This window comes from Phalacrocorax carbo, chromosome 1 (genome assembly GCF_963921805.1).
Source record: "Phalacrocorax carbo chromosome 1, bPhaCar2.1, whole genome shotgun sequence".
NCBI classification, from domain to species: Eukaryota; Metazoa; Chordata; class Aves; order Suliformes; family Phalacrocoracidae; genus Phalacrocorax; species Phalacrocorax carbo.
Window position 1 is genome coordinate 41,239,433 of NC_087513.1, and position 13,495 is coordinate 41,252,927.

The following is a 13,495-nucleotide window of genomic DNA, read 5'->3' on the forward strand; positions in this document are numbered from 1 at the left end:
AAGACTTTCTGTTGTGCAGGGGACACAGTTCCATTGTTGTCTCAGCAAGTAGTCTGGGAATAACTCTGCAAGCTGGAGTTGAAACAGAGTACTACACAGGATATTTGGAAGATTGGGAGTGGTCACATTGTTCTTCAAGTGAGTGTAATTGAAAGCAGATGCTCAAATCAAATTTGGAGGAAATGCTGTTCATAAGGATGGTTTCCATGCCATCTTTATGAAGGAGCGGGCACTTCCTTCTTGTTCACTAAACTGCTGTGCTAAAGAAGTTTCCAGTGTAACCTGAAGAGTGGTTAGGAGATGAACAGCTGTCTGTTGGCTGTCATGTAAAACTGATCACATACCTCATTTCAGCTGCCAATAATGAAAAGGGTCCAAGTTAATGACTACCATTACGATATCTCGGCATATCACTTAAATTTTTCAATAACATTAACCTTGTCTGTGTGTTATCTGAGAGAAATAAAACCATGGAAGTTTTGAAATAGCTACTTATATTGCCATGAAGAAATATTCCTTTTTTGTGGTAGTTTAAATAGCAATCTCCGAGGGGATTACACCCCCTGTCTTGCAGTAGAGTTTATCAGGGATGGTTATTTGCTGATGGAAGAGTCTCTTCCTTCTTGTACATCCAGATGGACAAGAGAGAGAATTACTGATTTTTGCATCCTCTTTGCTACTGTGTCTGTGACCTCATCAAGGAGTTGTAGGATGCCAACTGGCATTTTCATGAAAAAGGGATAAGAGGCTGCTGTGCAGCCTTGTGAGAGCCATGGAATGCAGGATGCTTGGGTTGCTGCTCTCTACTCATCCTGGCTGTGTCTGGTTACATACTATAGTGAGATGTGGAGATCACTGGTTGTTCAATATGCTGAGCAGGATTAGTCCAGACAGTTGCAGATCATCCCAACTGATGGCAACAGAGCTCATTCTGTCCACTCTTCACAACACCAAGGTGAACGGACACACTGGAAATTACAGCTATGCAATGTCTTTTTGAGATGTAATTCATTGTCCTTTGCAAAAATTCCTCTATAGAGGACAGTGCCAGGCCTCAGGAACTTGTCTGAAAAAGTGCATAATCTCCAAAATGTTTCATGTGCTATGTAGCTCTTCACACCTCTTTGTGGAAAGTAGGTAGTTATAGTTTTGGAAGGTTTTCATTCTGCAAGTGTTTCTGCCAGCCACTCTTCTCCTTACCCAGTGAGCCATAGCATTTATGTAACCATTTTTCTGCTCATGAGTTCATATACCAGCCATCAGATGACTTACTGGCTCATTTTGTCTGGGCATGTGAAATGGAGCTGTCTCTTTTGCTGACAGACTGCTGCACAGATATGTGACCACCACCTTTTTCCCCATTCACTACCTGTAGCCATGGATGAGGCCTTTCTGGTTCAGGCGAGTGACAGCTATTAAACCTCTGAAAACTAAACCAGTCACAAAGGAGACATCTCATGATTAGCCTTCCTATCCATGCTGAGGTCAGAGACATCACACTAGGATGGCTGCAGTGCGTTTTGTGCTACAGTTTTGCAGGTCTGCTGAATGTTAAGATTCCACCAGCACTGTGGAAATCATTGGTGTTACGAACTTCTGCTCTGTAATAGATCCAGGGCTTGTTTCTGTTTCTCCTAGATAAGTTGCGTCTTTTGTGGTCACTGTAGTGACGTATGTACATAAAGTCCACGGTGTTTTGGGATCAGTCCAAAATCAGTAGTGGGTAAAAAGTCAAGAACCAGCTTTGAACTCAGCCTGTCCCCACAAGACGACTGCTTAGCAGGGCTTGCAGGAAGGTGTTGGCAATTGCTGCTGAAGGCATGCGATGTGTGGAAGCACAGGCTCACCTGTTGCATTTCTGCAAATCCAGGAGAAGTGACCTTAACCTGAAGTGAGGAGGTTTAGCTAGCATCCATTTCAAACAGGTGAGCAAGGCTTTGGACAAAGGCATACCTACCATTACCTGGGCCTGATTGTTCTGGTGCTCAGGCTCCAGGTAGGAAACATCTCCATGCGACTCAGCAAGTGCTGTTGAACTGACTGATGCAGCTCTACAGTCTGCTTCCCTGCCCTTTCCATCCCCACCTCCTGTTCCTTGATTGATTTGTTATGTCCCAGGGAAATACTCCTCTGATGGACTGACCTGCCTCTGGTAAAGTGGCTGCCATTCAGACTCCTCTTAATATCTCTATAGGATTGTCATGAGATGGGGGAAAGTAAGTTCAACAGGGCAATTGCCTTCCAAACAACAAGTCCCAACTTAGTACATGATGCCACCTCCTACTAGGTAATCTCAACTTTAACTGTAAGCCCCTTGAAAAGTCTGATTCCCCCCACGAAGTGTTTTGTAGAAGACAGCTGCTTCTGAGCTGGGGTTTGCTGGCTGCCCACTGGGGAATAAAGTTCTAGTGCAGCATTAGAAAAATGCCCTTTTTTTTCCTTTCTGAGACTCAGCTGCTGAGCTTGACCCATGTTGCTTCCAGACTCCACTCTTTTACCTTTTAAAAGTGGGAAGAAGGGAAGCACTGTGAAGTATAATAAACGTATAGGTCCTGTTTTACAACTGTAGCCAGCCATAGTGAGGACCAGGGATACAAGAGCTGCAATCCTGGCACTATTTTGACAGAATGAGGCAGAATCACTCCCCTTATCCCAACAGCTGAGCAAAGATCCTAACAGAAAACTGCTGCTTACATTGTATATCACCTTATACATTAGCAGTTCCATCATATAGGAATGTTAATGGATGGAAGAGTAGTCTGAGGAAAGAGTATGTTAGAATATGATCATATTTACTAATGGGCTACATTTATTGTGTTGCTCACTATACCAAAACATCTTTTTTTTTCAACATAGAGCTATGACAACATGGCAAGTGAGACTGAAAGAATGTTTTCTTCTGTTTTGCCTTCTCCCTGTATGAAAAGCTTTTGAAAGAAGATTTGCAGAATTTCATTAAAGCCAATATCTTATCACAAAATACTGTGATTGTGATGAATTTCCTCATGGAAATTTTTTGTCAGAAAATTTCTCTTACTGTTGTTGGCATGAAATTGTGCTACTCTTATGCACTTATTTTTGCAGGAAAATGGAGTAAGTTCTCCCAGTAGGGATTCTGCCAGCGTAAACCAATATCCTAGTATGCGAGGGGTTGTATAAAATGAAGAGTTAAAATAACAACTGTGAGTCTGAACACTCGAAACAGTAGTAGAACTGTGTTTAGCCCACGCTCTTATCAGCATTGGAGTAGTGTCTTGCAGAGGGGTGCCCTTTGCCGAGACCTCCCTCACAAGGTGCTCATGTTGCCGTGCGGAGGAGGAGGCTTCCATCATTCCTGCTGGTTTTGATGGAGTTGAAGTTGCTTGAGATCTGGGAGAGCTCAGAACTTCAAACCACGTGCAGTTGGCACCAGCTGGAGGACTGTCTCACACTTCAGAGCAGAGAAAATGAGAATCAGACCCTAACTGATTTTCTTACTTCAAAACAAATGTCATAAAATTTAACTATTTCCTCCTAAATGTCTCCTATATGTATGTAGCAAAACTGGAAGTTTCAGAGCAGTGTTATTTTCTGAGGCATCCAGACAAAATATGACTACAGAAAAACACTTTCTGATGAAAGAAGAATAAAAAAATCTCCCTTTAATCTCAAATACAACTGTATATGTATTTTAGATTGAATTTTAAGAGGTGAAATAAAACCAACAAAGATAAATTTCTTCCCAAATGAAATTTTTGTTGTTGTTTAGAAAGTCATTAATGGTTTAATATAGGGTTTAACACTGAATGACTACATTTTCCCTAACTATAATACTTTTAACAGGAAACCAATAAATGTGTTTGTGATAAGTGGAGAAATTGCCCAGGTGTATAGAAATTTTCAGTGCTGTAATCACCAAAAGAAAGAATTTCTTTTATAGGAAGGCATGAGAATCAGCAGACTCAGACATCAAATTCCAGTAAATTATATAGAACTATGTGAAACACAAGCATCAGGTAGTCCCTTAAAATAACCACCTGCTTATATGAGCTGGAAAGTCATGAAAGATTCCTGTCCTGCATTTCGGGGAAAAAGTCAACGCATGAGTGGTCTTATCAAAAAATAATAGCAAGGGGTTATGGTTGGATTTAAACTGACCAAAACAGCAGTTATGCCACTGAGCTTTGAAAAGATACTGTTCTCCATTAAAGCAGTATGGGTTGGAGGTGTTGCACAGCTTTACTTGTAAAATAGGTTATTTTGAACTTATATTTGACTGGCAAGTATAATTCAGTACTCTAGTAAAGCATAAGTAATTTCCTCACTTTGGATATAAAATATTTATACAAATACTCAAACAAGAAAAAATGTATGTAGATTTTTTATTACATCTGATTTTGAAACTTCCCATATGATGGATTTATTTACCCAGATATTGATTAATGTGTGCTCATAGCCCATTTGGTATGCTTTTAGGTATCATAGAGGTGCAGGGATCAACCAGTTACAAGTAGCTACTTTAAGCGATGGTGGCATTTAATGGTTAGTTTCCAACAGAAAAGCAGGGGCGGAAATCAGTACTGTGTAAAGGGGTAGGATTTTCTGCCAGGCTTGAGCAGCCTGTTCCTGACCCCCCATGGAAACATGCTCCTGAAGACCCAGAGAAGCTCTAAAAGTCATCCTTTCTCTCAACAGTCTCTCCTAGATACAGAAGTGGGTATTTTTTTTTTTTGTTGCTTTTAAGAAACCTACTAGGTTGATAAGGAACTTAGCTGAGATTCAGGGGTGACAGGCTGTATTCACAGCAGCACACTGGGTAAACTAAATAGGATGGTTAGATCCGGATTCAAATTCCTTTTCTCCCTGTTTTACATCAGATATTTGATCCAAATCTGTTTTAAGAAAGTGCCTTTATCACTATGCTGTAAATTGTTACGATCTTTTACAGTATTTATGTGATTAAAAATTGCTTTAGAAGATTCAGTGATTTACACAGGAAACAGGATTCAAGTCTTCCCTAAGTAGGGTGGAGCAACGGGGTGATTCTGACTTCAGGTCCAGTGGAAAAAGGATTTAAACAGAGGAGCAACTTCAATATATATGTATATCCCAGTGTTTGACAGACCCCTATGGAAGGAAGGACACCCGGTGTTAAAACCTTGTTCCAAATCAGATTGCTTGGCAAAAGCAGCTTAGGTGCTTTGACAGTATGAATGCCTGGGAAGCCACGGAGTTGTAGGACTTAATTCTGGTTTTCTCACTTAGTCCCATTTCTGCAGGTTACATCGACTCCTAAAGAATGTGTCTGCTTGGTGCTTTGTCACAGATAACTAAAATGGATGTAATCAATATTTTAACTGAAACCAGGTGTCTGTATTTTTTGTCTCAATTGTTTATATAGAATAATTAAATTGAACTGGTGCAAGTCAGACAAACCCTAAAAGAGCAATTGAATTGAATAGGAAACAACTGAGTTATTCTGGGTTTCATATTTCTAAGTAGTGTATTTTTAAGATATTTTAATGATGTCAGAACTACCTACATGAGAAGAGGACTTTCTTAGTCCTGCAGCTTTTTATCTGAGTTTGTTTGCATAACACAACTTCATGAATTTAAAGTTAAACATATAACCAGGTGGTTTTAGGATTTGTGTCTTGCAGCTCTTTGTATTTTTTGCACCTTAAAATGATAGTTATTTGTGTGTTTGCTAGAGATATTTAGCCAGAGGGAGAAGCGTAACTTTTATCCGTAGTCCTAATCATCTATTATTTCTTCAGAAATTACTTTTTTCTGTACAAAAGGCTGAAACAAGTCAATTTCTTAAGTAAGTCTAAGTACTAGATAGTATGTGTGGATTGTTAAGACCATATTGTTAACTTTTTCTCTCATTCGTTACTTTCAGGGAATTCAAGCACACCAAACAATTCCCCTATGGAATAACGTTTCAAACAAACTTTATGTATTTCTTTTTTATTTTAAAAATGCATGAGAAGACTTCCTTTTGTCAACAGTGTACAAAGTGATTTTATTATAGTAGACAAAAATGTTGCTGAATTTTAAGTGAGTTCTGGTTCATGATCAGTTTTGTTAGAATAATTTACTAGATTGAAGGCTTCTTCAGGAGACGTTGAAGCCCAAGGCTTCATTCCATGATGATTCTTTCCATAGCGAAAGAAGCATATGTTGTGAGTTCAGGGCATTTTTGTTGTTGAAATTCCTAGTCCTGCAAATAATTTTGGACTGCCTGACTGTGCAAATACTGGAATAAATTTAGACTTTCAGCCCCAACGTGATTACTTAAAAAGAGGGGAAGGATGAAGAACAGGTTAGTTGATATAAGGTTAATTGGTGTAGCTCTAAAGGGAAGCCTCTCAGTGGTTAGTAGCTGGAAGCTGTACAACTGGAAAGATTTTAATTTAAAATCCAATATAAAAAGCTTCACTGACTACATGCACTACTACACTTAAGACTCTTTTTTTTTGTTTTTTTTTTTTTAATCACAGGTTTAGTCTTCTCTCTATAGCACATCCACTGAGTTACTGGAGTTACCATTGTAGAAAACTATTTTAGCACGGCCAGAATCATGGTACCAGACTTAAAATGGGCACCTTGCATATAAATACTATTTGCCAGAAGAAGACCCATCCATGGAGTTCTGTGTGGGTGAAAGGTCCCCATAGGAATGTCAGCTGGCGTCTCTCTACATCAGAACAGATAAAGGAAATTAATCAAACACAGTGTTTTTGTTAGTCTTTGAATTAATTTTACTGCCGTTGTGGATTTTTAAAGGCGAGAATTTAACAGATATGCCTTTAAATTTAAAACCAAGTGCCATTCCCATCTTGTTCTTTGTTTCCAGAACACCACAGAATTCCTGCTTTGGAAGAGGCAAGTTGGTTGCTGGGTAACATCAACCAGACTGGCTACTTTAGAGTTAATTATGATATTAGGAATTGGAGGCTGCTAATTAATCAGCTAAGAAGGAACCATGAGGTAAGCTCCTTTTCTCATCCCTAAAATCTGCTTTGATAGGTGAACCTTCACTATTTCATCACCCTAAATGCTTCAATTTTTGTGCTTGCCCCTCACAGGTTATCTCTGTCAGTAATCGAGCAGGTTTGATCGATGATGCATTCAATCTAGCCAGGTATGTTTTGCTGAAGATAATCTATCCTTATCCACATTTCTGCAATAACTCATGTAATCATTAATTCAGCAGTTGAGCGTGTTTCAAAGTTAAATATGTTTTAAACACACTTCAGTTCTTTTCCCCTCCTTTTTGTTTTTTTTTGTTTTTTTTTTTTTGTATGGCACATAAACGTGGTCTGTAGCACATTCGCTGCTCTCAATCAATAATTGCCATAGGGTATTTCCGAGTCTGGAGAGGTCTGATCAATTTTGCAGCAAGTTCAATTTAACACTTTGGAGATAAATAATCTCTTTCCTCTTTCTCTAATAAATGAAGGCTTTTTGTTCTGTTTCTTCCTAGTGCCCCGCCTCTCCTTTTTTTTATAACTGACCCTTGTGCTCTATTTAATTTGTGATGGAAGGCACCTTCAAGCTTCAGGAATTTTTTTTTGCCCTGACTTGTACTGTTATATCATTTTTCCAATATCTTTCTTTTCTTGTAATCTGTTAGAACAGAATTTTTCTGCCTGATGCTTTTCATGCAGAAGGGAAAATCAGAGTTCCATTGAGCATTTCTGGAATTTATGCATTATTTTGTGTTTTACTATGATCAGGGTTAATAATTAATAGGGCTGGTTAGGTAACACCTTCTTTACTAACTGAGGCAATGATATTGTCCCCATTTTGAAATCAGGACACTCAATAAGTTGGTAGTTAAAGTGTAAAATGAGAGGAAAGTAGTGGAACATTTCAAACTTTTTGATTCTTGAGATACCTGGGAACATTGCATCAGTAAAACACTCTGATGTCAAAGGCAGCGTGAAAGGAATTCCTGATATTACTGGCTTTTCTGTTTGCTAGCATATTTATAGCCATATTTGAGCAGGGGCTTGCAAGAATCAGCGGTACCGAGGTACATTTCACTATAAATGGTCACTGGAGATGTTTGAGATTCAGGCTCAGTGTCACACAGAAATTACGGCTCAGTGATGTTCCAGCGTCACTGCAGTAAAACACAGTTGTGTGCCCTACCACTCTGTTCCTGCTGCCAGTGCTAGACTAAATATATGACGTAAACTAGTGATTAGCCCTTACTTAACAGTCCAGAGATGTAGTAGGAAAGGAGTCATCATGGGGAGAGAAGGAGTATCCATTTGCTTTTTGCAGTGCCCTTCGTTCTTGCCTTGTGGCATCTTCCATTGGCAACAGTAAAGGACTAGAAATAGGTCATCACTTCAGGCTTCAGTGGACCGTGATTTGTGTACTCTCTGGCTAGCAGAATATTGCATGGTATTCTGAAATATCTGGACTATTAGAATAACTACTAAATGTTCAGTAATGTAACAGTCTGTTCCAATTTTATTTGGTTTTGGCACCCCAGAGAAGTAGTGTGCAGTTACACAGAATCAGTGGGGTGCTTTCTTCTTTTTCTGGTATGGAACGCAGTCAGATGTGGCTAGACTTCCCTGAAAATCTAAACACTGTAAACCCCTTGTTTCTTAAGCTGATTCTTGTAGGTGAGTATTTTTCTTCTGAGTCAGTACAGAGACAGTGCTCTAGGATGTTCACGAAGCAGAAAGGCAAGGTCTTGATTAAAGGCCCAGCCTGGATTGTCTGGCCAAGTTTTGTCTACCGAAAAACCACTGAGAGATTAGATGAGCAATGCATTCCCCACTTGCTTTCCAAAGCAGTTTTCTGATGGTACTGGATCCTGCTGCTCTTTCAGAGGTAACTGTGCCAGAGCACTGTGAAGTCTTTCACAAGATTTCACATTGTAAAAATTTGACTTTCTTTTGTTAATAATGAGCTGCAGTGAACTGCTGCTGCATTTGCTACTCATCCACTGTGGAAGAAGGCAGTTGAGCTAAATATTTATAGTGTATACACATGTGCATGCACAGATACTACTTACGAGGAAATAGTCTTCCAACAGGGATACACAGCTAGATTCCCATTTCTTTAAAATCTCTGTGCAGACTCGTGTCAGTAGTATCACCTTGGGTATGTGCCTTACAAGGCAGTCTGGGTGGAGGAAAGATCTGCATGTTTGCAAACTCTGTTATGCTCTGTATTGCAAGAGTAGCAATAAGATATGTGGACCTGGCTAATCATGCCATGTAACATATACTTTTTATTGATCTTTTTTAACTTTATTAATCTATTATCTTTCCTATTAAAAAAAAAAAACGCAAACAATTATAGCGATGCTGAAGTAAGTCTGATTGGCTAGACGACTATGTGGTACCTTTTTAAGAAGAGTTTAGTATTTTTGTTTTCATTTCCCCTCAATGAGACAAAGAAAGACCAGGAATAGGTCTAATCCTTGCTCTGTTCCTTTATCGTGAGCAGAACTAGAGAGGCATTAAGAGGCTGTTAGAAGATGGGTGTGTTGGAGGCAGGCCTTGACAGCAGAATGCCTGAAGTTCTGGGAGTATGTAAGCAGAGGTAAAAGCTCTTACTGGGACAAGCAATGGGGAATTGCATGCTGACGCTGCAGTGTGGCGCAGCTGCCCCTGCCGTGTTGGGTGCTCCGACGTGACACAGCAGTGTTCCTAAAACAAGCTCCAAGGGCTATCAAAATCACACAGACCTTTTCAATTTCTTCAAAAAGTCAGTGTTCTGAAGGCCACCATCAGCCTAAAAGCATCTTAGCTTTGTCCCCCTTGGCTGTGAGTGAGGCACAGCGCAGAAAGTCGCTTCAGTTTCTTTTGGAACAGTACTGTGGTTGGATGTTACCTGCCTTGCGGATGCAGTGCTGATTCAGTCTCACCTCTGATGCACAGTGTGTTTCTCGCTGCCCATATAATGTTACATGATGGGGAGGTTAAACACATATGATTGTTTCTGACTGTGACATGAGAAAAGGTGAGTAACCTTATTGACCAGGCATAGAGGTAGTAATTGGTAGTTTAGACCTGTGAAGACTGGCTGTTTTTAAGGGTAATTCAGTCCTCAGCTGTGCTCCCTAGTTGCACTGGTGTGTTATCTTCTTCTGTACGGCTATAAACATATACATTTTGTGAGAGAGAGAACTGTGGAATACATACTTTTATTTTAATCCCTAGCTATTATATTCAGTGATAAAATGAAAACATAACTTTTAAATTCTTGCTAGTCCTCTTTAAAAGAATTTCTAACATAAACAGTTCTTTTTACTGTACTGAAGAGACTGTATTTCTTCAAATTATCCCATCCTTCTTAGAAACTTCTGAAGTACTCCCTAGTGTGTTGTTGAACTTGATACAGATAATGTCCATTCCACACCAGAAGGGTTTGACTCAATTTTTCCCACTGTCCTGGTACGGTGTGGCCTAATATGATATTTCTATGGAGCTTTACTGCTAATTGATTTTGTTTGTGGAACAAGTACAGGTCTTACCTTTAGTAAAATTTAATAATATTTGGATCTGGAGAAAGTTTTAAAAATTGCTCATATAAATTGTTTTGGAGCACTGCTTTTTTTTTTAAAAAGGTGTGTTTGATTTCATTACTCCAAAATGTTTATTATCCTTTTACTGTCCAGCATAATGATTTCTCAAAAATAAACAACATAAATGAATTGATACCTCCATGGAATATTTTAAACTCTATGACTTTAATTTCATGAAGTTTTGCCCATTTTATATGGAAATATATTCCTTTTTCTTCCTTCTTGGTGTATTTTCGTTCCATAAAATTAATCAAGCAGAGTTGAATTGAATAATAACAATAAAAAAGCTACAGCTTGCCCGCTGTGTTTGCATTCTCGCAAGCTTCTTTGTTTTTCAGAGTTTTAAGCATAATTCTGTTCTCAGCTGTAGTACGTGCACACACCCTGAGGATCTGGAGAGCTGTAGCCTTGGCAGTAACATAGCTTATGGAAATACATGCCCCAAATTCTTGAGCAAGAATAGCATCCTTGGCATTCTCTCTTCCCTTCTTCTTGAAGATCCCTTATCTTTTGGAGATGTCTTGTATGAAATGTCAGTACAGTCAGAAAGTATGTTGAACGTAGTAAATGGGATGCGTTGACTGAGAAAGGCAAGAGGAGACAAACAGAATTGTGTTTCTCTTCTAAGCTTACAATGAGCAGGGGGCAGTTCAGATAGCTCCAATAAGTACTGTCACAGGAAATAACAAAGATCCTACTGCTTCTTGAGAGTGTGAGTAATGTTGTCAGCTTCTCCTGTCTTTCTCTTTCCTTAGGATAAGGGGTCAGTTAGTGAGTATGTGAGGTGGGATGCCTCACAATTTACTTTAGGCATCCCCAAGGCAGACCTGTAAATCTGAGCTTGTCACCTTGCAGTGCACTGACAGGTAATGGAGAGAAATGTGCACCTGACCTCTCAAAGCCACTTAACCACACAGGATAAGATAAATTACCCTCCTAATGTCAGGAGTGTTGTGTCACCTGTAGTTCTTCCTCGCTGGGCTCTAAATCTTCATATTCACTTCCCCTCATTAAACTGGTTGACTTAATCTAATATTATGTCAAAGAAACAGGTCTGGTTTATGTTCAGTGTTGCTCAGAGTTGGATCAGATCTGACTGTAGATACCTGTTTTACTGTCATCTAAAATAGTTATTGTTCTTTCCAATTCTGGAAGAATCCATCAGTTTTGTCTCCTTGAACCTAATATGTGTCTCATATCCCTTTGATCCTGCCTGCACCATAGACCGGTCACACAGTTAAGGTGGCAGGAGCTTGGTGTGCACGCCAGTTGCTCAGGAAGCTGTTTTTTTTTCATGCTGACAATCCATCTTACTATCGATTAATATCTTGTCTTCTGTTCTGGGTTGAAGAGATGGTAGAGTTCCTCAGATACTCAGATTTTCCTGACAGTTCCCTTTCGGGTGGGTCATGGGCCTAGTGACAGTCATGTCAAGACTACGCTCACTGGTTACACATTAACAAAGGCCAAAGATAAAACTTCACAGTAGTTTTTGCATATTTCTTAGCAGCATTTCTTTGATGTTTATCAGAAGCTTTTTCTTAACTGGATTCATGAAAAAGCATGAAGTAGTGGTGTTACCTAATTGTTCTTCTGCTCCAGGGATGGATGGCCATGTTGAAGTGTTGTCCATTTCCTTTCACAGATTAGGGGGAAAGTGAGGTATAGCCTCTTCAGATGTTTTTTTTAGTCCAGAAAAGCCTTCCCCTGTAGACTGCACAAATACAGGGAGCTTTGTCAAAAATCAACAACAACAACAAAAAATATACCTTCATAATTACCCGTGAACTAAGGGACTTCCCTGCTGCAGACGACCTTCATGAGTGTTTCTCTCAGAATTTCATTCACCAGGCCCAAACCAGGAACCTGGTGCAGATATATGACGAGTGAGGATGATTGTTTTCCTGCCGTTAATCAGTTCTTCTTGGCTTGCTTCTTTCCAAGTGGTGAGTTCTGCTGACTCTAGAAAACCAAAGTCTGAGGGTAAGGGAAAAGGCAGTGCCAATGTACCTTTCAATATATAAATCCCGATTCTCTCCCGTGACACAAATTCATCTTTAACAGCTGGGGCATTTGACTCCAAGGTTGATTCCAGAAGTAAAATACTGAAATAAGCTAATGCTTACTCCAAATCACCTTCTCACTAACTTGAATAGAGAAATTCATTTAAAAAGTAAGTCTCAGTTAAACAAGTATAGCCTTTGGGATCTGGAAAATCAAGTCTTTAGGACCCCTTGGTTTATTTTTCACTTAAAAGGAAAAAAAAAAGAGGCCCGCAAATCAAAGCCAACCCTCTCCTTATTCCTTAAGTTAATTCCTGGATGTGGAGTATTGCCACTGAGGCAAAAACGTCTTATCCATTCAGCTACCTGAGGCAGTACCATCCCCATAATGGTAAGCTGATCTTACTTCTGGAGGCTAGGAGTTATCTTGTAACTAAGCCTCTAGTTTATATGCTTTCGTGTAAAATCCAGAATTATTACTGCTAAATTGGAAGAATGTTTTCTTGAAGTTTGTGGTGGCAATATGTGCATAAGTTGAAGTGATCTTCATTGTTGTTTTCCTTCTCCGGAGATTAAGATTTCATTTATTGTAGCATCTGAAGTCTTTCAACATATCTGAGCTAATTGGTTCCATGTTACACTTGTTTGTGCTACTTAAAGTACTGTTCAGTGTAATGGCAGAAAAAGTCAAGGCATTTGAGGGCTCATTTAAAATTCTGGGGCTGGATAATAAGTAGGTGGCAAAGGTAGAAGTTCTCATCTAGCCCAATTAATGTACTTCAAAATGTTTCAAAATTTCAACAGCCACATCCAGGGTTGTTGACCTTGTTTTGCTTGTGTATTCATAAGCAGTCATATAGAGTCCATTTAAATGAATAAACTGCAGTTTAACTCCAGCCTTCATTATTACTACTGATCACATTTGCTCATAGTTCAACACAGAGGCAAACAACAG

At 39.3% G+C, this 13,495-nt stretch overlaps 1 protein-coding gene across 1 annotated transcript in view; it reads left to right on the plus strand.

Annotated features, from left to right (window-relative positions):
* Nucleotides 1-13,495, plus strand: part of TRHDE (thyrotropin releasing hormone degrading enzyme) — a 221,964-nt gene that overhangs the window by 164,170 nt on the left and 44,299 nt on the right. Inside the window, exons 11-12 of the mRNA XM_064449710.1 lie at nt 6,839-6,972; nt 7,071-7,126. Of these exons, the coding sequence (XP_064305780.1) occupies nt 6,839-6,972; nt 7,071-7,126 (190 nt within the window). The remainder of the gene's footprint in view (nt 1-6,838; nt 6,973-7,070; nt 7,127-13,495) is intronic.